Source organism: Cloeon dipterum, chromosome 1 (assembly GCF_949628265.1).
Source record: "Cloeon dipterum chromosome 1, ieCloDipt1.1, whole genome shotgun sequence".
NCBI classification, from domain to species: domain Eukaryota; kingdom Metazoa; phylum Arthropoda; class Insecta; order Ephemeroptera; family Baetidae; genus Cloeon; species Cloeon dipterum.
This window is the reverse complement of record NC_088786.1, coordinates 18185453-18210381: the sequence shown is the minus strand read 5'-3', so window position 1 is coordinate 18210381 and position 24929 is coordinate 18185453. Positions and strand designations below refer to the sequence as shown.

The window sequence follows — 24929 nt, the reverse complement described above, 5'->3', positions numbered from 1 at the left end:
GTTAAATGACGTCTCCATGCGAATAATACCCGGGCTCAAACGTTTAGCCGAGTGTGGAGCAACAACTTGGCATGACGCGGCAATTTGCATACATCATTTTGCGGCTGTCCAAAGCGTTCAGCGGAATAATATCAGCTCACACGACTCGTTTTAAAACAATGGCTGTCGAGCCTTTTTTGCAGGCACCATAAATCAGTGTGTGCGGCCATTGTACACGCAAAACAGCGAGAATGAGGTGCGAGATTTTGTGTTTGAAATGCGCAAAGAACGCCTAAACGAATCAGAGAGCAGTTCGCTTTTGAGGCAAGGAAGCGTTAATTTACACACCGTGATGAAACGCTATTAGTTTCATAAAGTGCGGTGAATTCTAGTTTAACGAAGCTTATAACCTGGATAAGCTTGACTATTCAAAAGTTCTGTTTTTAGTTCCAACATACTTTTATTAAGACACATGATGTAACATTCATAGAATAAAACTGTTCAACTTGAAGGAACATTCATGTAACGAACTTGTGGTTAAATTCAATTATTTCTTTTGAAATTACAACGTCGAGTCTTTGAAAGCGAAGACAGTTCATGATATAAAACGAATGATAGTAATTAAAGCTCATGCTTTCAATTTAACTGCATTATTTCTGCAAAATAATGACGAAACGGCAGTAAAGGATTATAAAACATTTAATGTCCTATAATCTGCTGCTCTTTCAAAATAATACAAAGTCTTTACTATTTTTGTTTCTTCGCCTACTGTAAACTATGAAAAATACACAGTTTCTCAATTTAACGTGGATATTTTAAATGCAGAAAATACACTGCACATCAGTAAAATAATTTCTTATAGTTAGTTTTTGGCACAAACAGCTATTAATAATATAGAACCTTGAACCCGGAAGGATAAGTTTTTTTTTGAATATATTCATGACTTTTATGACCTTTTGTGCCAAGCACAAAGAGGTCTTTTTAACATACAGTTCTTCCTGTGTTGTGTGTAAAGAGACCTTTCTGGAATCCCAGAAGTTGGGATGTGCTTGCCTCTGATGGCTAAAAGAATTGACGTCAAAGATGCAGCAGCAGACCCCCTTCACTGATGCTTCAAAGTCGGATTTTTCACAACTTGCTTTCGAAAGGATTTTTATGAATCCAGGGCAGTGATGGTTCGGAAAAGTGTCTTAACACGATGTGCATAAATTTTTTCCCGTCAATCCGTTAATTGCGCAAGCTTCCATAATAGATGGTGTTCTTTGATTTGATTTTGGACTAAATCTTGCCAATCTTCTTATGGATAAGGAAAAACTTTAATTTTGAAAATAATTAGTGTCTTAGGCACAAATAATCCGATTAATGTTTTCAATTTGAGAAGAATAATCGGCAAATAATCGATTTCTAAAAGATTCAAAATTTAATATATTTTTCTCCAAACAACTTTAAGTGAAAAAGGCGCTTGTTTCTTTCAACTTATAACGAAACAAAATAATTGATTTCTATGAGAAAACTGGTGATTTTTGTTTGAAGCAAAACGCAAACTGAAAACTGAAATCTCTATGAACAGTGGCCCTTGGAAGAGAGGTTAACTCGCGGAGATTTTGAATTATGAGCGTGGTTCCCCGATGAATTGAAATAATAAGACGTGATTCGTGTGTAACAGAGCACGCGAATCGTAATATTCAACTTTTCACTTGGTTTTCAGGTAAAATTTTGAACAACTCATTATCGAGTTACCTGTTTTGTAGGAATAATTGGAAATGATCGATTTTTAAATTAGCTGCCTCAAAATGCTTAAAATATTATGATTCAACGTGAATAATATATTTTATGGTTTGAACATCATAGCGATCGGTTTTGCACGTTCCTTATGTTTTCTAAACCTAAAATGATTTCATTTAATACCTATATAGGAAACAATATAACCAGTCCAGCCAATCGCAGTAGAAACATCAGCAAAGTAATTTTTTATTTTTTCAAACCATTTTTAATGTTTTCCATTGGTTAAACTGATATTTTGTTTTAGGTTTAGCACACAGAAATAATTTCAAGCGCAGAATGCACAGCTGTAGTAGCATGATTTAAGTCCTAAATCACAGTGGAAGAGCCTTAAAATGGTAAGTATACGGTGGCACCATCTATTTTCAGCTTCAAACGAAAAAGACTTACGCAAATTTTCTTCGCCAATAATCAGTCGAATTAGTAGCAACCAAACAACTTAAAATATCAAAACGTTCACATTGAGCTCTCGGCGGTGTTGTCCGTGTTGGCGATGATGTCGGGCGCAACCCTGGCGTGCTCGTCAGACTCGGAGACGGCCGCCAGTAGCCGCTTGCCGGCCTGCGCGGCGGCCGCGTTCTTCTGCACAATTAGCACGATGGGCTCGAGCAGGGAGGCGTCCTCCTCCACCAGAAGGGTGACCCGCACACGCGACGAGCTGGCGTGCTGCCGCGACAACCACGAGCTGCTGCACGGCGTAGTGCGTGCGTCCTCGCGTTTCGACGCCGCCAGGCTCGTCTCACGCACTGACGCAGCCATCGTCGTCGCCATGCTTGCGCCGCACAACGTTGCTCTGTTGAAGTTTTGAAATTTAAAATGGTTAATGTATTCACTGCTGCCTTATTTGCATAGAGGAATATTTGCGAGGAACTTAACTTCAAAACTGGGAAAACATGATTTTGTTTACTTTTTAGTGTTTTGCAAATAATAAGAACTTTATTGAATCTCAAAGTTCTACAACCATTAAAATTGCAAAATCTGCACACCTATAGACTCGTCTCAACATTCCCTGACCAGCTGAAGGGTTAAGGGGGTGCTTATCATCCATCCCTAAATAGATATTATATACAAACACCCTGGAAAAAAGTAGAAACTTTTATTAAATAACGCACACTAGAACTATATTAATTCTTTCGCATATTTAATTTCAAAATATATTGCTTTGCTTTTGAAATAAAGTACATAGGGTGTTAGTTTAGAGTGAGATTAGATAAAATAAATTAAAATATTTTTAAGCTCTGAAGTAAAAGCACTGCATTTTTGTTATTAAAAATTTAACAGGGAGTTGAATGGGGTTCGGAGTAAGCACACCCTAAACCTTTTAGCTTGTTAGGCAAGGATTGAGATTAATCTAACGGTGTTCAGGGTTTTGGAATTCTGGTGGTTAGAACGCGAGCTTACAGTATTTACAAAACTAGAAAAAGTAAAACAAACGTGATTTTCCGAAATTTGTATAGGGATTTTCCCAAAAACAAAGCAACACTGAAATTTTCACACTAGTTCCCACATGTCATGGGTCATGGGACAACTTTTGAGTAATCTTCGAAATTAAAAAAATGCTGAACTCATTTCCAAAATTTTAATTAAAAAACAAAATTAATGGCAGTTACTTTTAACCTTGGCCAAGGACGTCAAATTCAGTTGTCAGTCCGAAGGGACTCAGTGAGAGGCATCAAAACAATTTTTAAAATGCAACAAGGGGAGATGAAATACTGACGTTTCAAAGTTTTCCAAAAATTGCCCTGAAAAACTCGAGAAAGTGAATATTTTTTTGCAAACGTTTTACGACGCAATCTAATAGTAAAGTCGTGTTTCTGGCTTAAATTTCGTTGAGATGGCTCGACCTCTTGCCAATTTTGTTCTCCGACTTGTGACTTTTATAGTCATTTATTTTACTATACATTAAAAGTATCCCTGTTTTTTATGAATACTTTGAAACACACTTCCACACTGTTGGATGTCAAAACCATGAGATACTTAGCTGAATTTTTTAATGATTACGATAGCTAAAATTTTATTGCGAGCGCAGGCCACGAAAAACAACTTTATTTACATTATGAATTTCCTATATGAAGCAAACAAAATGATTTTATAGTAAAACTCTTTGCAATGAAAGATGTGTCTGGTTTATGCTCTACGGATTTCCCTTGAATTTAACAAAATTGTTTATAGCGAAAGACAAAGCTCCTAATATATAGGGAAAATTGACAGTAACACAGGTCAGCAGTGTACATCTCCAGAGCAAGCAATTTTATTTGATTTAGCGTTCAGGAAAGAGTGGAAAGGTCAACAGTGGAAATCCTTAGAGCTAAAAATGCTCATATTTGCACGAAAGACCGGAATTGAGAATTCTCCCGTTTGCGATTTAATGGGATTTGCATCCCACAAATTAACATCTAACGGTAGCTACCGCATATCAAACATTTATTATTTTCAGTAATGCTAATTTTTCATAACACAATGCTGCTTGCACCGCATTGTTTGTGAGCATTGAAAGCACAAAAACATTGACTGAATGTTGATGAAAAAGCGCACAAGGGCAATTTGCATTATCCAAATTCATACTGGTGTTCAAAGCATTTAATTTGTGTTGCACGCATCAACATTTTCCAGTCGCTAGCTGCGGGCTTGTTACATGCATCGCACAATCCTTTTGGCGCTATTCTCGGCCTATTGAAATCTGTTCGAGTGGAAAAACATGGTATTGCATGAAACGGGCTCAAAGAGAGAAGAGAGCGCGGAAATGGAAACCCTTGAATGTGTATTTTTTGGCTCTCAAAAGCCGACGCCGAGCGCCGCATTGTAAAATACACAAAATATGTACACATGTTCTTATCGACCGGCGAGTTTTAATTTTTCCCTCTCGAGGCCACATTTGTCAAAATACGCACAAGTGCCACGCGCGTGGGCAGAGAATCGTAAAAATTCGCTCAGATTATCTCGAATTCAATTAAAACGACGCGCGGTTCACTATAATTTTGCCAACAGGATTTCACGGCTGAAATGTATTTTCAATATAAATTTTGGCTACCACCATTGCATTGTCAGGCGGGTCCATTTTTTAAACCAAAATAAGCACTATGTTTTGCTGTGGGTTTCTTAGTTAATCTGATAAGTTTTTTATAATAATGTTTTTATTTATTTTAATATGCTCGTTTTGCGTGGAAATAATTTCAATATGTATTATAAAATTTTTATAAGCAGCAAAAATTATATTTAAAAACATTTTAAGCCTAAAAATTAACCTATGTATGTCCCACGGGAATTTTTGAAGGGGTGTGAGTTAGGGGTTCGTAAGGAATGGTTTGTAAACCTTTTTTTAATGTTTTCTAACATTCAAAGCCAGCTGCAGTGCAAAAGTCTAGAGGTTTAAAAAGAATTAATTCCTTTAAAACGAGGAATGGATGAGGGTTGAGGGAGTTACCTCGTTTAAATCTTTTTGGCTTGTTGGGGGGCGTCAATATGAATTAAACAGTACGCAGTTTTTGCATTTATGACAAGCAGTTATCGAGATCTCGTGTGCACTTTTGATATTTCACCTTTTGATTCAAAGCCTTTGACGTAAAGTATCTAAAAATCGAAAAATATCATAGTCACGAATTGGAGGAAATAATTTGCGATATTTTTAGCATTCTCTAAAAAAGTGCTAATTTTTAGAAATTTGATTTTAAAGCTCAAAATTGAAAATTTGTGACCATGGCTTTTGACTTAAAAATATTTTCTTTACTATTAGCTGTTTTTGGCACAAATAATCTTCAATCATGGTAAAACTTGACATGTTCTTTGGAGTCTGAGAGATATCGTCAATTTTTTAATCCCCCTATCATTCAAAAATGTTGGTTTGAAAATTTTAATAAACATTCTCTAGGTCATCACCACCAACATTTATGAAAATCAAGACAGTGATATGACGAGAAAAGTTAGGCCAGTATAATTACTTGAAATATTGCTGAAGACTACTAATTCTGATAGAAAAATCAAATCTTAGATTTTCAAAACCTTTGCCAGGTTCAATCATATATTATTTGTTATTCTCAATTTGAAGAAAAAACGGTGCTTACTTGAAGGCGTTGCGATATTTGGCCGACATGACGTTGTACAGAATGGGGTTGACTGTGGAGGAGAAGTAATAAAAGCAGCCGGTAATGTGATATATCCATTCGTTGTACTCGTTGAAGCCATCCATTTCACTCAGGTAGACGTAGAGGAGCCGCTGCAGGTGGAACGGTGCCCAGCAGATAAAAAAGGAAACCACCACCGCGGCTGAAACACGAAACGCCACAAACAGGTGTGTGTAAATTTGTGCACAAGCAGCGCAACGCACGAAGGCTTTTCTCTTTCTCTCTCGCTCCGCGCGCAAAAGGGGCAAAAGTGAATTTTTCATGTTGTGCTCGCTTGATGTTTTATCTGCCTCTTTGAGTGCGCTGTGTCTTTGCTTTAAACAAATACTACAAACGGCTTTTATGCACGTGTGCTCGCGGAATTACGGCTCCCGCGAGCGTGAAAAAGGGCGGGCGTGGTGGTTTCAGAATTACTTTTTGCAAACTGCGTGTGCACATATGTTGTACATTATCAAAGAGGAGCAACAGTAATTTGTGCTGCCCTAAAGATCAATTTCATATCTCACTTAAATAAAAACAGTTGCCTAATGTAAGACGAATATGACAAGAAGTGTTATTTTTTTTAATTTTTGAAATGTCCATTTTTTTATTGAGAGAAATGTTTGTTTTGAATAACATAACTGTTTGCAAGGGTCTCTAAAATAATGAACGCTTTACGGGTTATAACGGGTAGTTCAGGATCGATTGGGAGTCGCCTCGCCCGAGCAGTTTTAAATATTTATGTATACTGAATGAATATTCATCTCACTGATTGGAACGACTCAATCAGCAGCTGTTTTGAAGCGTTATCAGAGAGAAAAAAATGAGCTCAAAATTTCAACAACACAAGCTAATTTCTTTCAATTTATTTGGGTGGAACCAATAGCAAGAAAATTGTCCGGTAGTTGAAAAATGAATTAATTATTGTTCTATGGAAATTTCATTTCACTCCAGTATTGCCTGGTATGCTTTTGAAAATTTAAAACTGTATTTCTAGATATCATTATTTTTAGAGGGATGTGAAAAAGATGGAAAATAAATACTGTAATTGATGTCTTAGCAAAAAATATTCTGTTTAACAATTGATTTGGAGATTTTTCAAATGTTCAAAATGTTCATTCGGCCATCACTACAGTATAGCCTAGCCGAGCTGTATTTCCCAATTGTCACGAATAATAATTGATTTCCATTTTCCACGTGTTAATTGTAGGGAAAATGACTTAAATTTTTGAAAACTTTGGATATTAAAAAAACGTTAATTGGATGCTCGCCGAAAAAAACAATGGAAGAAGGCGTAATTCACGGTATATTTGATATGGCAATATGTGGTTTTAAGGAATAGAAAAAAGAAAACGTTGTAAGTGTCGCAAAGTGCGGGAAATCGTAAATTTCAAATTTTTTCACCGAAATTTTCAGCTTAAATTAAATAAATTATATTGAATTTACAAAAATAGTCGAAAATGCTCATTTTGAAAACGTGTCAGCACATGATTCGTACTCATTTTATGGTCTCATGATCATAATCAGCACAGAATAAAATAATCGATAGTCGGCTTTGCACATCCCTGCTTGATTTATCAAATTGGTTTGTTTTGCATGAGAATGGTTTCCCTAGTAAAAGTAAAATCGAGTTTACTAAATATTAAAAAAAAAATAAGACACGTTTTTTCAGTTCTTTCTCAAGGCACCTTAAAAATATTTTTTACAACCAAAAGCCTTTTTAGAAAAAGATAAATTACGCACGGTAGATTGCACGCAAGGCTATAAAAACGAGAAAAGCAGAGGCGAGGAATATTGCACCTACGCACCGAGCATGCGGAGGATCGACTTTCTCGACTTGTTGGTGCGATGCGACTCGCCGAGGCCGTGGCGCCTCGTGATGAGCAAACCCATGCGAGTGTAGAGCACCACCAGGATCACCATAGGCAGCAGGAAGAAAATCACGCTGCTCGTTTCGTAGAGCGGGAAGTTGTCTGGAACGTTGAGCATGCCGCAGAATGCAGACTCACTTATCTGGATGCCTGAACCCTGTAAAAAGAGCTCCGTAAACAACAACACACCGCACTCCATCAAAATTGCAGAGGGTGCTGAAAGCGCTATGAATTTTAACCAAGTTGTGTGATTTTGTTACAACACAAAGTGAGGTTTACACTTTCCCCGTAGAGAAAGTCGAGGAAAATCTGATATTAATTTATGATGAACCTCTCAATTTTTGATCCTGAAAAGGCTGGCTAATTTCAGACTGATATTAATGATGCTGACTGAATTAAACGAGAGATATACAATTACTCGTTACAAAATACAGAATCAGACTTTCCTCAATTAGGAAATGAAGCATGGAAAATACGAAAAAAAACGGGAAATATATGAAAATGAAGAGTAATTATAGGCGACGGAAAATAATTTTAATTAATTACTAAAAAAAAATTGTTTGGTTCGAACAAATAAAGGAAACTCACCGGTGGGAAATCGAGGTAATTGATGGTGGTGAAAAGGGCGAAAGGAATGGCACACGCAAGCGACACCAGCCAAATTGCCGCGATGATGCGTGAGGCTCGTCGCAAGCCTGTCATTGTATACGCGTGTAGCGGATGACAAATAGCCAGATATCGCTCCATGGAGAAGGCTACGATCGTCAGCACTGATGCGTAAGATGTCCTGACCGGAAAAAAAGAGGGTAAATTGTTGCGAGATCACTTGACACTTCAACACATGTTCGCAATCAACGAAGAGGGATCAGGAAAAAAAAGGAAAAAAGCTCAAGGAAAAAATGGCTTTCTTGGTGGGAATAACAGAAGCAAAACTCCGATGCTTATAAGTAGCATGTTTGTACAGCTCTGGATTTTTAATACGTTTTATCTCCATTATCCTCATTTCCGCCAAAAAGAGAATTCTAAATTTTTATATCCAGCTATACTTTTAAGTTAAAATAAAAGTAGCCATTGAATTTCTTTTTTGAAAGTGTCAATGGATTCCTGAAGGTTGAATTAGGTTTCGCAGTCATTTTAATCGGTCAAATACTTGAAAAACGTGCCGAAAATTTACGGGAACGTAAAAACCATTAATTAAAGGGCTTTTGGTCTGATCAAGAACGCCAGCGATCAATCAGAGAAGGGAGTGATTTTCTGATTGACGCTGGTCTAATTGTAAGATCGAGACGATAGGGACACAGCGACAGGCCAGCTGCTAGACTTCTTGTCGCTTGGCTTGCTCCCGCTGACTGTCGCTTTGGTTCTGCTGTCTCAATATTACAATAATTAGGCCGGTGCCAATCAGAGAACCGCTTCCTTTTCTGATTAGTCGGTGGCATTCTTGTTCAGACTAAAAGCCACTAAAATAATGACTTTAACGTTTCCACAGTAGATTTTACGTACTTCTTGTCAAATTCTCATCTGATCCGGCAGCCTTAACCAATTCAACCCTCAGGAATCAATTGACATTGTAAAAAGTGGAATTCCAGAGCTGCTTTAAGGGCTGAATATTTTTCTGGTACGCCAATAATTAGGCAACATGTTAAGCTTTAATTGGGTTGGTTATTTGAATGAGGAAGACTGCTGATCTGATCGTAACGACCCGGATGATAATCTCAAATACAGCTATTGTCCGCAGCCATGGAGAATATGTTTAATAGAAAATCCACAATAGCGCACAATGTGCTCTGCTCGGGGTACAAAGCACTCGTGGAATATAGATCGGCTACTTGAGGGCAGGAGAAAAGCGCAGTGAGTGTGCTGATCCGCAAGGCACATAACGGGAAACGGTGTTTGCCTACTCACGCTTCCGAGATGAGAGCCCTGAACTTGCACAGGCCCTCGCCCAGTTCCCATGGATACTGATGCCAGTAGACGTAGAGGTCGTTAGGCAGGCCTGCAACGATCAAAGGAGACAGGGCTCATTGAGTGCTGAGGATTAATAGCGGAGGAGAGAAGAGAGTGGCTCCACGCGCGTGCATTATTAGCGCACGATTCCTGCCAATTTAGTCTCATTAACAGCGCCGCCTGGTTGAGAAGTTCCGTCTCCCGTCGAAATTTGAGCAAGCATCCAAAGTTCTAGGAAATTTTCCCTCATTTAACATTGGTTTGCGTTTGCAGTTTAGACACAGTTGACGGAAAGGCAGCTCGAGTCAAGGGAGAAAACCTAGAACCCATAGCTTTGAGGAAGTTCCCTTTAAAAAAGGCCAATTTCCCCGTGTGGTTATACTGCCAGAGATAGAATAATTAAGTTAAAAATAGATAATATTGTTTTTCGTGCCACTCACGGATCCATAGCCATTATTCGATCGTCTGCTAGTAAGTGTGTTCAAAAAACATTTTCCCGCTTTCTGGTAGTTTTTAAGGAAATTTCTCCCTGAAAACACCTGAACATCAAAAGTATAGCTGCTATAATTTTCTGTGCTATTTAGCTCTTGATTGGAAAATTATCATCTTGCATAAATGGGAATATTAATAAAAAAATTACAGTAAGGAACACTCCCATAATACATATTATATTACATTTATTTAGTACATTTTGGAAATTACATTTTGAACACTGTACTTTCCCATGCAGCACCAGTTTAATGGATAGAACGTTGGAATATGTATACTTTTATTAATATTTTAAAAATCTGAGAATCAAAGTGTTTTTTTTTTTTTTTTTTTTGGAAATTTCCACGAATTTTCAGTATAGATATGATCTAAATTTCTTCTGAGATCCGTGAGAAAAGTTCCAAAATAGGTTAAACTCGCTTGGCAAGGGTCTTTAGATCTTGGGGAAATAAGTCCAGATTTGAATTAGTGATAGAGGAAAACACAAGTATCAACACCAAGAACGACATGTTTCGAGAAATTTAATGTATGCTCAAAGAGCCATCCCCGGGGCCAGGGAGTGAGTCCAATTCCCTAATAGCGGCCTCCAAATTAATCATGAACAATCATGCCTGAAATCTGGACCAAACTAAGCAATTTTCAGGGTACCTCATATTTTTTGGTGCAAAAACTATTGTTTTAAAATTAGAGTTCGAATATTTCGAAATCATGTCATACTTTTTTAATTAATATATTTTCCAATAAATCTAGCACATCTTGGCATCTAAAAAGTTTTAAATTTTGTCATTCGATATGTTGGAAAAAACGGGGAAAAACAATTTACATCTGAACACACTACTTAATTGACTTAAAATTATAAATAGTTCCTTTATCAATATAAATCTTTTGAAAAAAGGTTCCCGCTCTTCATACGTCTCAAATACAAATTTACTGTATAAAAGGTTAAAAACCTAAATTTTTGTCAAACTCTGATTTCAATTGCTGTTAAATAAAAGTGTAGTAATAGGATGCTGTTGGCTGAAAAGACACCCACCCTCGAAGATGAAACGAAAGCAAGCATCTTCATACCAAAGATGCAGATTCGCCCGGTAAGCGTCGGAATCCGCTCGGAAGCTAGAGCAAAGTAAGCTGATACCACTTGGGCTTTACCGTTTCGAGTCTCAACGGGGTGAATTTTGTGTTTGCTTTTAAGCTTTTACGTCATCGTTCCGCCCCTCGCTGCCCCCAGGGACTTCTCGTGTTCGACACGGTGAAAAATGGTCTCCTTGTCATCGGTGCTCTCGTTATTTTATTTGCCACCACTTCTATAATTTCATATCGCCAGCGGAGAAGGCGTGCAACAAACATTGTCAGACCAGAAACGCCTCCGGCGCCGTTTCATCGTATTAATATGGACCTTCCAAGGGTTGAAGTTGTCTGTCTGCTCGGCGAATCTCTTCGCACGCGAATTTTTCCACCTGTGTGTGTTTATGTTGACACAGAGAGACGTACACAATTTTTAAAACAACGCGCGAATAAACAAATCTGGCATGTGTTTACGAATAATATACAGCCGTGTGTACGCGCGTGTGAGTCGAGGGACTGGAATATGTTAAATATTTGCTAAGTCTGCGAAATGCCGATTGGCGCGAGCAGTCAAAGGGAAACAATACGCAAACGGAATAACGGAACGCTGCAGAGTCATAGAAATGATGATTCTGTGCGTTCTCTTATTGGAAATAATGAGCAAGAAGAACTTCTGCTTAAAATTGCGAAGAATACGGTCCCTGCTTATATTTAACAAAGAAGATTTGTTCCTGCCCAAAAGGGTGAAATTTTAATGAAAAGTTTCAATTGTTTTAAACTATGAACAGAACGTGCAATTTAAATCGAGGAGGAAAGTTTGATTTGTTAACAGGAAAAAACAACGAAATCAACAGATAAAATGATGAGTTCATCAGAAATACCATTCATATCGAGCTGAAATAGGAATTTCACGCACTTTTGTCAGCAGACCAATTTATGAAGGTGCACAGGAATAGCAAAAGTCTGTCCAGATTTAATTTGATTTGCTGGTTGTTGGACGGACGTTATTCAAAAAGAATTTCAAATGAGCAACGAACTGTCACATGGATTCATTGATGCTTAAATTCCAATCGCATGCAATCAATAAAAGCATTCAATCATTCATGATTTAAGTCTTTTAGCCCATGTAATTGATTTTCCTAGCTTATTTGATAACTCTGGATAGTAATCATTGAATAAAGTACAAAGTTTTAAACATTTGCAAATTTTAAAAAAATCAATGTATGAGGTCCCAATGTATTTCTATGTCAATCATAACTTGTGGCCTCGTCTATCATTTTTAGGGCTAATATTTTTCTCTTCTTTTTATATATATTTCAGATTTTATGTGTAATGCATATATGCAGACCTCAAAATTCGTTTTTGTCAAACACACTATTACCACGCACTGTTCTTAAAATAAATTGCTTAATTCCTGTTTAAATATTTAATGCGTGCAATAAATACGAACTTTGAGCTATTTTCTTTCGATTTAATAGGAAAAACAATGAAAATGAAATTCTCAATATGGAGCGTGGGCTCCGCGGCGACGACTCGCTGCACAAAACAAATACTAAGAATAAATGGAACGATATTATGCCACCCGCTTTGAAATACTGTTCTGCGGCACAGTTTCCTTCGCTGTGCAAGGCGCACGGGATTTATCTTTAATACATAGTTAAGAATTGTATAAGTAGGTTCCATAAGAAAGTGTTGTGATGTCATTTAACAAGGGGAGCGCACCCTTTATTCCGAAAATTACGGATTTATTATCTCTGCCATTCGAAAGTGTTTGTTGAAAGTTCACAATTCGCCCATTATTCATGGTACACTGTAATTAAAAAGTCGAAATTTTGAGAAATTTCAAAAGGTCATAATTTCTTGATAAGCGGTAGTATTGAACTTAGGACCATTACGGCTTTGTCCTCCTAGATAGAGTCTTACCACGTTTGTTTGCCTGAAATGCTGTCCACTCCTAACTTTTTCTCCTGTTCTTACAAGATATGTATATGTATGCTTTATTGATATACTGATGATTGATGATAAACCCAAAAAGCAATTAAAATGGAAAGTGAATTTACGAGATTTTTCTAATTGGTAATCCAATTTATTTAATGATTGAATTGCTGCCGAAGGGAAACAAAATGCGTGCTGTGAAGTATGTATTTTGATGGTTTATTTACGCTACGTGTCATACGGACAACAATAATTGAATATTTGCCAATCTAATTTGAGTTGGGATTCAGGCTGTTTGCACTCAACGAAAGCGTTGAAAATGAAAATCAGACTTGTTCTTACAGTTGAAGAGTTTTTTTTATTATTATTTTAATGTCATAATGAAGACCACCGACCATTTAACAACGAGGACAATTCCGATTGTCTTCAGTAAGTTTGCTAGTAAATTTCATTTTGCTCGTGAAAACGCCAATTTAGATCCTGTTGAATCGGAATAACTACTGTGGATATTGTATTAGGGCCAATTTCGCATAATTTGCAAACATGCTGACATCTGAGGATTAAGTAAATGTAAATTTAGAGGCTGCATTTTGCGGGCCTGCAAAATGGGCTCCGCAGACAGAGAACTGCCAGCTGCAGCATTAACGTAACAACAAAGCCCTATTTGTGAAAAAGATGAGGATGATATGCTCCGAGAAGCAGAACATTCTATTTTCCATTTTCCAAGTCCCCGGCGAACCACCTTATTAAAAATGTCACAATAATAACCAAAAAAATGCCTCAAATTTTAAAAATACAAACAAAGGCTGTTTTTCCCAAGGCTACTATTATCATATTTGCTCGAAAACTTTGGCGCTGCTGCGGAAGACACATTTAATTCCACCTATTCAAACTTGCTCTCCCTGCGACGAGAAAAAGTTGGCTAATTATTCCAAGAGGCAGCGGAGCGAGCGTTCTCTTAATTCATTAATGCACTCAGTCCTTTTTACGCGCCGTCCAAGTTAATTTTACTTGGCGAAACTTCTTGCTTGACTAGAGATTAGCATTTAATTTTTCTCCTCTCCCCGGCTCGCATTACAGCGCAGGGCTTTTCATCAGATTTGCCGTTGCCAAAAGCGGCTCTTCGTCGTTGCCGTCGTATGGAATTTTCATTCGATAAGCCGCCGAGGGGCAACAAAAATATGTATTTTGATGGCTAGCTTTGAAAGGAGCCGTTATTAATTAAGGCGGGTGGGCTGAAAAGATGCCAGCCGCGATTCCACCAGCCTCAAAGCCGTGAATCTGTTATGCAAAAACATTTTGAATACCGAAATGGATGCGGCTAGTTGAAAGACGGCCGCAGGAGAGATTAATTGCTGCCCGCCACCGCCCAGGGCTGTACGCGAGGGGCTGCTTTCGGCGTAGCGGAGGAACCGCACTCAGACAACTGATGGTGCTCAATCAGAATCAGTTAAAACTCATTACAGCGATTTGATTGGAATCGGCTTTAATCTAGAGTGGATGCTGCCAATCCCGTGGATCGCAATTATAACATTCATATATAAAACACATGCGCAGCAGATATTTTGAGAGGCCTCTGAATATTTTCGCTGCTCTCAACGTAAGGGTCGTTTGCAAGCAGAGCAGAAAATGTTTCAACAACGATGAGAGGCTGCGCGAGGCTTTCAGGTGGTTTGTCTCGTAGCTTCAAAAAAAAGGACTTAACAGAGAGCGCTAGCCCGCAGATTTACCGCACGTAGATTCCGGGAATTTCATTTTGCAGTCTTGAGATCATATTTACGCACAAATACCATGCAAACAACATCCATGTTTTAATCATGAGAGTTCTTATTTGCTCAAAAAATACATTCCGCAGATTTTTCTTTTTTATAATACAACTAGTAAACATAATATATGATATATAATATGGCTACTTAAAATATTAATGAAGGTCTTAAATTTGCTTAAAATCTTTGTTTTTGTGCAATTCATTCTTGAGGTTACTAAGTGGTTTAAAATAAAAATTTTCAACTGAATTACCTGTTGTTAAGAATTGCTAATGCCAAAATATACCAAAAATTGCCTGAAAAATTGGATTTTAGAAGTAAAAAATTTGAACCTTAAAAAACAACTATTTTGAGCATTTAGTTTTGAGGTGAGTTCATTGGCGATTTGGAAGGATTTTAGACGTTTTTTGGATACTGTTTTAGACGGTTCTTAGTGTTGATCAAAAGTCTTAAAATTGCATTATTCCTTAATGAAAATCGGACGCACAGAATAAAAAAAATTAATCATTTTAGGTTCATAAAAATGGAGTGGATCTTTTGAAAAAAACACGATAATTCCATCCTGTCTGACATTTTCCCGCAAAAATTTCAGCTCTCAACCCGCAGATATTAAAATCCAGCAGCGGTTGAGGATGTTTCAGCTTGAATTAATATATATATATATGCTCATTTTTTCCTTAAATTTAATTCTAAAACACAAAGCTGCGGCTACCAGAGGAATTCTCATTATAAGTTTTACGAAGGCGCGGAATGTACGCCCTCGCCAGTTTGTGCACAAACACGTATGCAAAACAAAGACTCGTAATTAACATCACACACGCGGGCTCTTTCTCCTTGGTCGCCACACCGTTATAAATGGAATATAATACGCTCTTTCCTCGGCTCAAGCAGCTTACAGTTCACTTACTTTGCTTGCTAATTATTATCATTTCCCTCGTGCAAACGCGAATGATGTCGCAAAATTACCTCCCGCCGAGGAGAATTTAATATTACAACCTTCTTCAAAATGCCCTTGAGCTGTAAAACAGATAGTGACAAAAAGACGCTTGAACGACTTAGCAGCAATATGGGTTTTTGATCACTTCAGAAGAAGACTCAAACAATAATTTTAGCATTATTGGGTATTCAGCCCTGTGTAAATGTTTTTCCCAAGAAATACCCATTTATTTTCGCTCCTGAGTTTGTTCATCTGTGATACAACGACTCGGCCTTCTCAAGTGTCTCAACGGAGACATGGTCTTGATACAGCGACAATGATTTTCGCAATAGGGGTGCTAGCGATTTCAGCGCAGTCGATTTTTCTCCAACATTTTGTCTTTGACAGGTCGATAAAACGAATGCGTGTACAACTCTCAAGCAGGAAAGGGGTTTCCTACAGTTTATGCACCACGACTGTTATTTATAGTGACGAAATGTATTAAGAAAGCATTAAACTATAATCCTTGCGAGAGCTGAAAGTTAAATTAGCTTGTAAGCAATTTCGCGGATGAGGGAAGCCAGTTAAGCAGATTAGCACGTGTGTTGCAAACTGACTGGAATCCGGGCTTTGACAAAAGTGTCGAGGGGTTCTCGTAAGCTGCCGGGCCGGAGCCGCCGGAGGTATAAATATTAACCAAATTAGAGGGCAGTCGGGGCACGCCGGCTGGCTGCTGCGGAGCCTGTGTTTTGAAATATTAATGCTGCAGGCAAGGGTACAAGACTAGATGTTGGTTGCCGCTCCACTGGTTACCGATTCGTATGTCTGCTGCATACTGGCCGGCCAGTCGTCCGGCGGCATCAAGATAAATGCGAGGACAGCACGCAATTCTCTATCTCTCACTCCTGGCTCGGCGTTGCGCTTGCCGTCGCCCACGCGCCTCTCCTCTTGAATTTCGGTCGGCGCGATTGCTCAACAAGATGTATGTCTCCGTTTTGCGCCAAATGAGCTTTTGCGACAGGTTTTGTGCTGCTGTGCAACAAAAAGGCAAGGACGTCTCTAGCGTTCCGAAAATCGGAGAACGTTTCGATGTCTTGATTTGGAAAAAAAGTTAAATGGTCAGAGACAAGCATTGATTTCACACAATAATTACATCCAACATTTTTCATCTATTCGAGTCAGTCGAGATGGAGGGCGCCAATTTTACTCTAGGAAATATCAATAATTCATTTAGAGGGGCACCAAGGATGGTAGAGACAGAATACAAGTATAGTTCTTTTCCGCATTCTGTCCCTTCTGCCATCCTAAGGGGGAGGAGGGAGATTTTGGAGGCCTGACTTAAGACAATACTGAAGTCCCTACTTTAATAATATTTTTTAGATTGAAATGCGTTACTTTCAAATACAATTATTTAAAGGCTTCTAAGTAGGGCAGGGAATTCTATTAATGAGGAAAATTAGTGTGAAAGTGCCTTCTGTTTAAAAATTTCTTTACTATAATAGTTAAACTTTGTAATTGTTAAAAAATCCCTTCAATTTCTTATTTTTTGTTATTGAATGTTATTCCAGAAGCGATGGTGAAAATCAATTCGTACCGTAGGCAAGAAACTTTTGTGGCAAAATTGCGCCTCTAGTGTATATGAATCAATGCTTCTTATGAATGCCTCAAGGGAGTTTCAAAGTTTTTACACGCATGCAAGAAGTTGTCTTAATGTATGAAAATATCTGCATTATGCATAAGTCACGGTTGATGATTAAATTCATGCATAATTCTCAATTTGTTTGTTGATGTAAATTTTCCCTGGCAAGGGGGTAGAGTTTCTGTATGAAGCTACAACTTAAGCTAAACCCTGCCACTTGACTATATCAACTTGAGTTGTGTTATTAGGACAGAAAATTCAATTAAATAAAAAATTCATTGATCAAACATGTTTCAGCTCCAAGCACAAAAAAGTTTGGGTCTTATCGACCTAGAGGCTTGGCGGCTTCTTTCGGTCCTTTCTCTTATTTTTAACAGCTGCTTGATGGAGGAGATGGCAAGCACATAGACTCTCCTTACACTTACCGGGCTAGCCGCTCGGGCCCCTCAGCACATTACTTCTTTTCTCGCTCCTTAAATAAAAGAAACGGAAGACGCTGGGCCTGGCCGATTTAAACTTTTTGATGAATGAATTCGCAGTGCGGCCTGGAAAAGTAGAAATGGGATTGCATCTCGCGGCAGCGCATTTTGTCACACACGTTCTGCGTTGATGCATTATTCCCGCACGTGAAACTCGCTCCGCGCCACCGCGACGGAAATGGAGCACATCTTACTTTGAGACGGCCCCCTCTATCTCTCTAGTTGGTTAGAATCGAGTTGCGACTCTGGCGAGGATTTCGCCACCAGACGAAAATTAAAGGAGGATTTTGATAAGCCGCTCGAGGCGCTGCTGTGTGGATGTGCAGCCGATGGGCGAAATCCGTTACTGGGTGGCAATTGCAGCTGCGGGGAAATTGAGCCGGCGTGCTGGAAAATTATCCAGAGACGATTTCACCACGTTGATGTTACCAAAATCTTCTTCAGTAAATTCTGTTTCACAAATAGAGTTGTGAAGCCCCTTAAGCCGTTCTTAAATAATCCTCATCGTTATTTTATAAGCATATTATACACATCTAAACCCTTTTATCTTGAATGGGGATGTGCAGAGACAATTGATTTTTTATCAGTATCTTTGGTACAAAATAATCTGTTTAATTATCGATTTTAAGTGGGTTGATCGGTAAAGTAATTGGTTTCTAAACGTTTCCCTTTTTATTATGCCAATAAATTCCGTTTGTGAAATAGCTACTGGTTTAATTCCACTTAAACAAAACTTAGTCGATTTCCACGTTGCAAAAACTACTGATATTTTAAAATGTTGCATTTTTACTTCGACAAACACATTTTCAGAATTTTCTGTGAACCACAACCACTGGAAGTGTGCGTAACTTGCGGGAACTTTGAAATGGGAGCGTATGGTGCACCGGAAAATCCGAAAAGGTGTGACACGTGTTTCAAAGCTCAGGAGAATCGTAAATTTTGACTTTTTTTCTTAAAACTCACGGAAAATTAGAAGAGGGGGAGCGGATCCATAGAATTTTAAAAAGGAGGCATGGCACGTGTCGGAAAGAGGGGGAAAATCGTAAAATTTTGAATTTTTTACTGAGATTTTCAGGTAAAATGATTGATTTCCTTGTTTTACAAAAAAAAAAAAAAAAACGATTTTCAAAATGCATCAGAATATTTAAAAACTATGATCGTGCTCATTTGTTGGTCCAAAGATCATTTGCGACAGAAAAAAATATGCACGATGCACAACCCTAACTGCGAGTCCAAACTGTTTTTCAAATTTTGTGGAAAAAACGATTTTCACGCCATTTTTGATGAAATATTTATTAGACACCAAAGGTGTACAACAGTTTCACCATTTTTTGAACTGTAAAACAATCTTAACTTGTCTCACGCCGCTAGTTTGAAAATGTGAATTTTGTGATTAATTTTTCCCCTGTCTGTTGGACACAGTTTTTGTGTTTGATAAATAGATGATTTACTGAAGTTGAGTTTTCCACACCGCCATTCCATTATCTTACTCACACCAGTTTTATATTTTCAATCTCGAGGCGCACTCATCATGTTACATTCAATTTGATCAGCTTTCTGCGTTCAACAGTTGGGACCTATCTCTTTTTGTTCTGCGCCGCAAGCCATTAAACACAACTCACCAGGGTCAAACAAAAAACTCGTCCCTTTGTATCCCATCTGAGCGAGTGTGGTCGCTGTTATATCAAAGATTGGCTCCGACCTCCGACTTTTCAGCATGAAATGATTTTCACCGAATATAAACCACTTATTAACGCTTTCAGCTCGAGAGATCAAAGAGCTAAATAAAAGGCGACGTTTAGGTGGAAAATCATCTGGTCGACATTTAGCCACGATTGTTGCATAAGCCAGACGAAAGGATGATTCTGGGCCGATCGATTAAATAAACTTTTCACGAATTCGGTTCTTCCCTCACAAGAAATAACCACTGTGCTAACTTGATTCCGTTCCAGCAACGAACAGCATGCAAAGGAAACTTTTTCAGTTGTCTAACGAGCTCAATTTTTTCCCCAAAAAGTTTTGCCGTTCTGTTGATAATCAGGAATTGAAATCATCAAACTTGCTATCCAATTTTCTAGAACGGATGATTAATGGAGTTAACTTTCGCCGTCCCTTCTTTTCATATAAACGAAAAACCTTTCACAAGAATTCCCAAAATGTGGCATACCGCGGCTTTTCAGCTTTATCTGCGTGCCGGAATGTTTTACGCCGGCGGCTTTTCGCCAGCCCCTTTGTTGCTTCTCTAAGCAAAGACACTTGAATTATGGCACCGCAGTAAGTTTTTGCCGGGATTAGCAATGGATTAATTGCAGCGAAGGCAAGGTCGGCTGGCAAATTGCGAGCGTGGATCAAAATTAGCGTGAAATTACGACCAACTTTCTTGGCGCGTCAACGAAGCCAGCCCGGAGAAAATTGCGAATGTGAGAATATGCAACCTGTGCGTCATTTGTGACGAGCGTGCTGCATAAATTACACCAGATCGTGTAGCGCGAAGAAATGGCTTCCAGGACGGATGTGTTGCGCATACAAACTAGTTTCACCCGCTAAAATTGAAATTGAAATTGCTTTCTTTATTGACTGTCTTATTTGGTATAGAGGTATTGCGTAAAATGTGGGCTTGATTTTCTTGCTCTCACAATCAGAAAGGTCAAATATATCTCAAATGGAATACTTTATCAGACACACTAACGTAAACCACAAGGACTCGCATATTTAGCGCCTACGCTCGTGAAGTTATTCCCATTGAGTGCTTCTTAGCGCTTTGAACGTGATCATAAAAGCTACTTCTAGCTTATAGATGATCAATCGAAAATTTTATTTCAAAAAGCTTTCAAGCATTCTTCACTTATTTGAACAGGCATTTAAGCTTTTTTCTAGAGTGAAGAAAATTGTAGGGATGTTATCAAAAAATAAATATAACACTTTCACAGTTGCATTTTTGGCAAATTGGCGCTCACAGCTAATTTGGCATTTATTCCAATCATTATATAATTCTAGATAAAAAGTAAATCTCTCTGTCTAAATTCATGCAAACTAGCTTACTCTCTCTCTCTCTCTCTCTCTCTCTCTCTCTCTCTCTCTCTCTCTCTCTCTCTCTCTCTCTCTCTCTCTCTCTCTCTCTCTCTCTCTCTCTCTCTCTCTCTCTCTCTCTCTCTCTCTCTCTCTCTCTCTCTCTCTCTCTCTCTCTCTCTCTCTCTCTCTCTCTCTCACACACACACACACACACACAGATAATTATGATAAATTTATTCGTGGCCAGATGATCAAAGTGTCCCTTATAGATGCTGAATTTTTTTGTCACCCGTGCAATGAGAAAAACCCGGCATTTTTCACAAACAGACATGTGTTCACACTACATGTCTGCCATGGCTTCAACTTTTTGATTTATAGAAACAATCAACTGTGACGAATTTGTATCAACAGGGTCACCACTTTTAAACCACAGCCTATTGCATTTTACCCATTTTACTCATTCTTGAACTGTGATCAAAACACTGTAGCATTATGTGAAGCCGCAGATATGATATTCTGTTGTATGCTTGTTGAGTTAGAGACACTTATTACGCAACAAAACACGACCATGCGCATATTAGAATTCAATTGGATGCGTGGTGTTTAAGTTTTTATATTTTGCATAACATAATGCCTCTCTGGCCTTGACCTACTGATTTTAACCAGAAACAATGTCGTTCACGCTATCTGTAAATGACCGGCTCTGATTGCATTCCAACTAATCAGTAATTGCATCGCGTGTTATTCGCACAAATCCGCTCGAGCCAACAATAGCAAAAAGCGGGCCCATAGAAATTCCCAGCAAAGGCTGTCCGTTTCTGATCTTAAGTGCTGTTTAGCAATAGTTTCCTTCGTAGGTGACGGCTGTATGCATGGTTCTGCTTCGCCACGCGCTCACGACTAATTCATTATTGCAATCAGCATAAATCGATCAGACCCATTTGACTTTCCATTGGAAACTTCAAAGAACATTCTTTGTGTTGGCCCTGTACCGTCGGAGAGAGAGCACAAATTCCTAGACTAGTGTTCTGATCATGTTTCGTGAGTCTGATTGATATTCCAGTCTGTTTTGCACTCTCTCGTGTAAACAAAAGGGCTTTTTGAGATGCGAGACAAAGGGTTAGAGCAACTTTGATGGAGCGTGTGCTGTTTATCGACTCATGCCTGGATGTCTATTGCCTCCAAAGTGTCGTTGCTACTTGATGGTGCAAGCGAATTGTTCTTAGTGGGGGCAAATCTTGATAACGATCAACTTTTTTCTTCAAAGATTATCTTGATTGGACTGATTTTTAAAAGGCGTAGTCTTCCAATGCACTTCAACACCTAGGTGTCTTTGAAATTTAATTTAATCAGAAATATAGTGAAGGCTTTTCAAAATTTGATTTCGATCACATACACACATACAAGAATAATTTCGAATCAAAATGGAATAGTTGATAAGCGCGATATGTCAAATGTAATTGATACCCCAATTAGTGGTTTCACAAATCATCAAGGGCTAAAAAACTGTTTTTACTATATACATGTCTGAATCGACCCAATTCGCTATATTTTTCATTGAAGTTACAGCGCCGCTTGACAAGCTCCACAAATAACAAATTTTTGCTTGCATGAATTTGCACGAAAAAATAGAGAAAAAAACATGGAAATTCAAAATATAATAGAACTGGTATTTTTCAATACACTGGCAGTTAACCCTTTTTGATGGTTGGAGAATATTTGATTTATTAAGGGATGTCTCAAGGGTATTAGAATTGGGTGCCGAAAATTTGAACAGGCTAGATTATTTATCTCGCAGTTGTAAGCACAAATTCTCTCATTTAAAAGGGATTCATTGTGTTGGAATATTTTATTCAAAGTGAATATTCAAGTTTAATGATTTTTTTTTTGTAATTTTTCGAATTGAAAAGCGAGGGTTGTTTGGAACCATTACCTGACCTTTTCCGAGCTGTAAATTCTTGCATTTTAAAAATACAAAAAACGCGGGCATCAAATATTTCTTGACCATCGCTTAGTTAATAAAAACCCTGGTAAAAATGAAACAAAATCTTTAACCCACTTTTGGTCCGTGTATATTTTTTTTAAAAATATGGAGGGTTAAATTGTTAAGACAAATTACCCTCTCTTAACCTGGATTGAGATTATTGCAGAGGTGTTAAACTTCCAGGTTGAAGATTCAATCATGAGACCCAGGAGAAATATTACTGAAAATTCAAGACGTTATGACTGGCTTTTCTCTGGTGGTGAGCGACATTTTATTTAAAGGAACAGTAAGCAATTTCTTTGCGGGTGGAACCCATATAGTTGCTTAAAAGTCATTTGAATATTAAATAATGATATTTAGAATCAAATTTTAGTGCCAAGCTTCGGAAACTGAAGAAGACTCACCGAAGACGAGGATGGTGACATCGGCGACCGCGAGACTGAAGAGGTAGTAGTTGGTGGCGGTGTGCATGTTTGGGTGCTTGGCAATGACCATGCAAACGACGACGTTGCCCACGATGCCGGTGACCGAGATGAGCGCGTAGAGCACGGTGATTGGCACGACGACGTGCAGAGGCAACGTCTGCACGCCGAGCTGCGACTCGAGGTACTCCTGCAGGGTCACGTTGAACTCCTCCATTGTCGTGTTCATCGTTGTCTGCTGCCGTCGCAGTCGCCGCTGCCGCTCGCACGTCCAGCCGACGACTGCTGGCTCCACCGAAGCGCCCGCGAGACCGAGCGGCCGGGGTGCGCGCAGGGCGTACAACAGGGACGGACTGAATCGCTAGCGGCCGCGCTTCTCCCTCGCGCTCGATTTCGTTGATGACGCCCTCGACACTTTTTATCTTCCATGGCATCGTGGATGCAAAATAAAGTTACACACGAAGAGTGGTTTAATTTTGGATTGAGAAACAACCTGAACTGCAAGCAAATCTTGCTATCGCATTCGGCACATCAATAATTTTAAATTTTTAATATTTCCTAAATTATTTTGGAGCAAGCAAAATGAAATTCAAATACATATAAATTTAATGCTTTGAAATTTTACTCTGGTTTGAAACGCCGTGGGAAACGAGCAAACTTTGCAATTTTATTAATAACTATCTGAATTTTAATTCTGAATTTACATACCTCCAGATTCCAGAGTTTACAACGATCGTAAAATTATTTTTACGGAATTGCAGTTTCATGTACGTCCGACCCCCAACCGATTTTCGGGGTAGGGGGCAGCAAGAAGTCTGTGGTTTTTTCCGGCTAGTGCACTAGCCGGAATGTGAATTACTCGTGTTCTAAGCAAATCACTTATAATGTGCAAGTCTTACAGCTCAGGATTGATGAAGTTTTTATAAATTTTATAGTCTCTTTTTAATCTCTCTAAAAGATTCATCATAAGTGGACATGTAGTTTCTTTTAATATAAATTAATCCGGTTATAATAATAAATGAAATTCTCAGAATAGTATTCAATTACGATTGTGAACTAGAATCGAACAAAATTGATGAGTGTTTCGGTTTCATTATTTAAAATATGGAATATTGTTCCTTAACAAATTTACTATTTGAAAAATAACATTTAGTATATGAAAAAAACACTAATGCAAAAACGTGAAATATTAAATACATAGAAATATCTGTCAGACAATCTCGCCTTCATTGGTATCTATCAAAGACATTATATTTGAATGTTCGAAGGAAAAAAATCAAAACAAAAGCTAGTTATAAAAATGTTCTTTTGTTTCTTTTTTTTTGTAATTTTTCCACACCAAATAACTTATGTTAGCCAATACATTTATTAAATTTTTGAGGAATAATAATGTTTTCTCTTTGATTACTGTTGGGGAAATATTTCGGAAATTTACTTTGAATTTCCATTCGCAGAATACTGGGGGTAATTTATTTTTTATCTTATAAAATAGAATGGTTGAAAAGGGAAGTTATAATTGGGAATTTCCGTAAAAAACACTGAA

At 38.2% G+C, this 24929-nt stretch overlaps 1 protein-coding gene across 1 annotated transcript; it reads right to left on the bottom strand.

Moving 5' to 3' along the window:
* Positions 1 to 421: 421 nt before the first annotated feature.
* Positions 422 to 23717, bottom strand: LOC135933884 (neuropeptides capa receptor-like). Its single transcript, XM_065475294.1, has 6 exons — positions 23369 to 23717; positions 9638 to 9728; positions 8321 to 8519; positions 7670 to 7889; positions 5823 to 6024; positions 422 to 2554 (listed from the first exon to the last, which is right to left on the bottom strand). The coding sequence occupies exons 1-6, from the start codon at positions 23613 to 23615 to the stop codon at positions 2218 to 2220; spliced, it is 1296 nt and encodes a 431-aa protein (XP_065331366.1). The 5' UTR covers positions 23616 to 23717; the 3' UTR covers positions 422 to 2217.
* Between the last annotated feature and the right edge of the window lie 1212 nt (positions 23718 to 24929).

What these genes read in the sequence shown, in the direction of transcription:
- LOC135933884 (XM_065475294.1), bottom strand. Translation starts at nt 23,615, where the DNA reads ATGAACACGACAATGGAGGAGTTCAACGTGACCCTGCAGGAGTACCTC. An exon ending in ATTACCTCGATTTCCCACCG is followed by an intron (nt 7,890 to 8,320) that starts GTGAGTTTCCTT and finishes CTCTTTTTACAG; the next exon opens with GGTTCAGGCATCCAGATAAG. An exon ending in GTCGATCCTCCGCATGCTCG is followed by an intron (nt 6,025 to 7,669) that starts GTGCGTAGGTGC and finishes TTCGTGTTTCAG; the next exon opens with CCGCGGTGGTGGTTTCCTTT.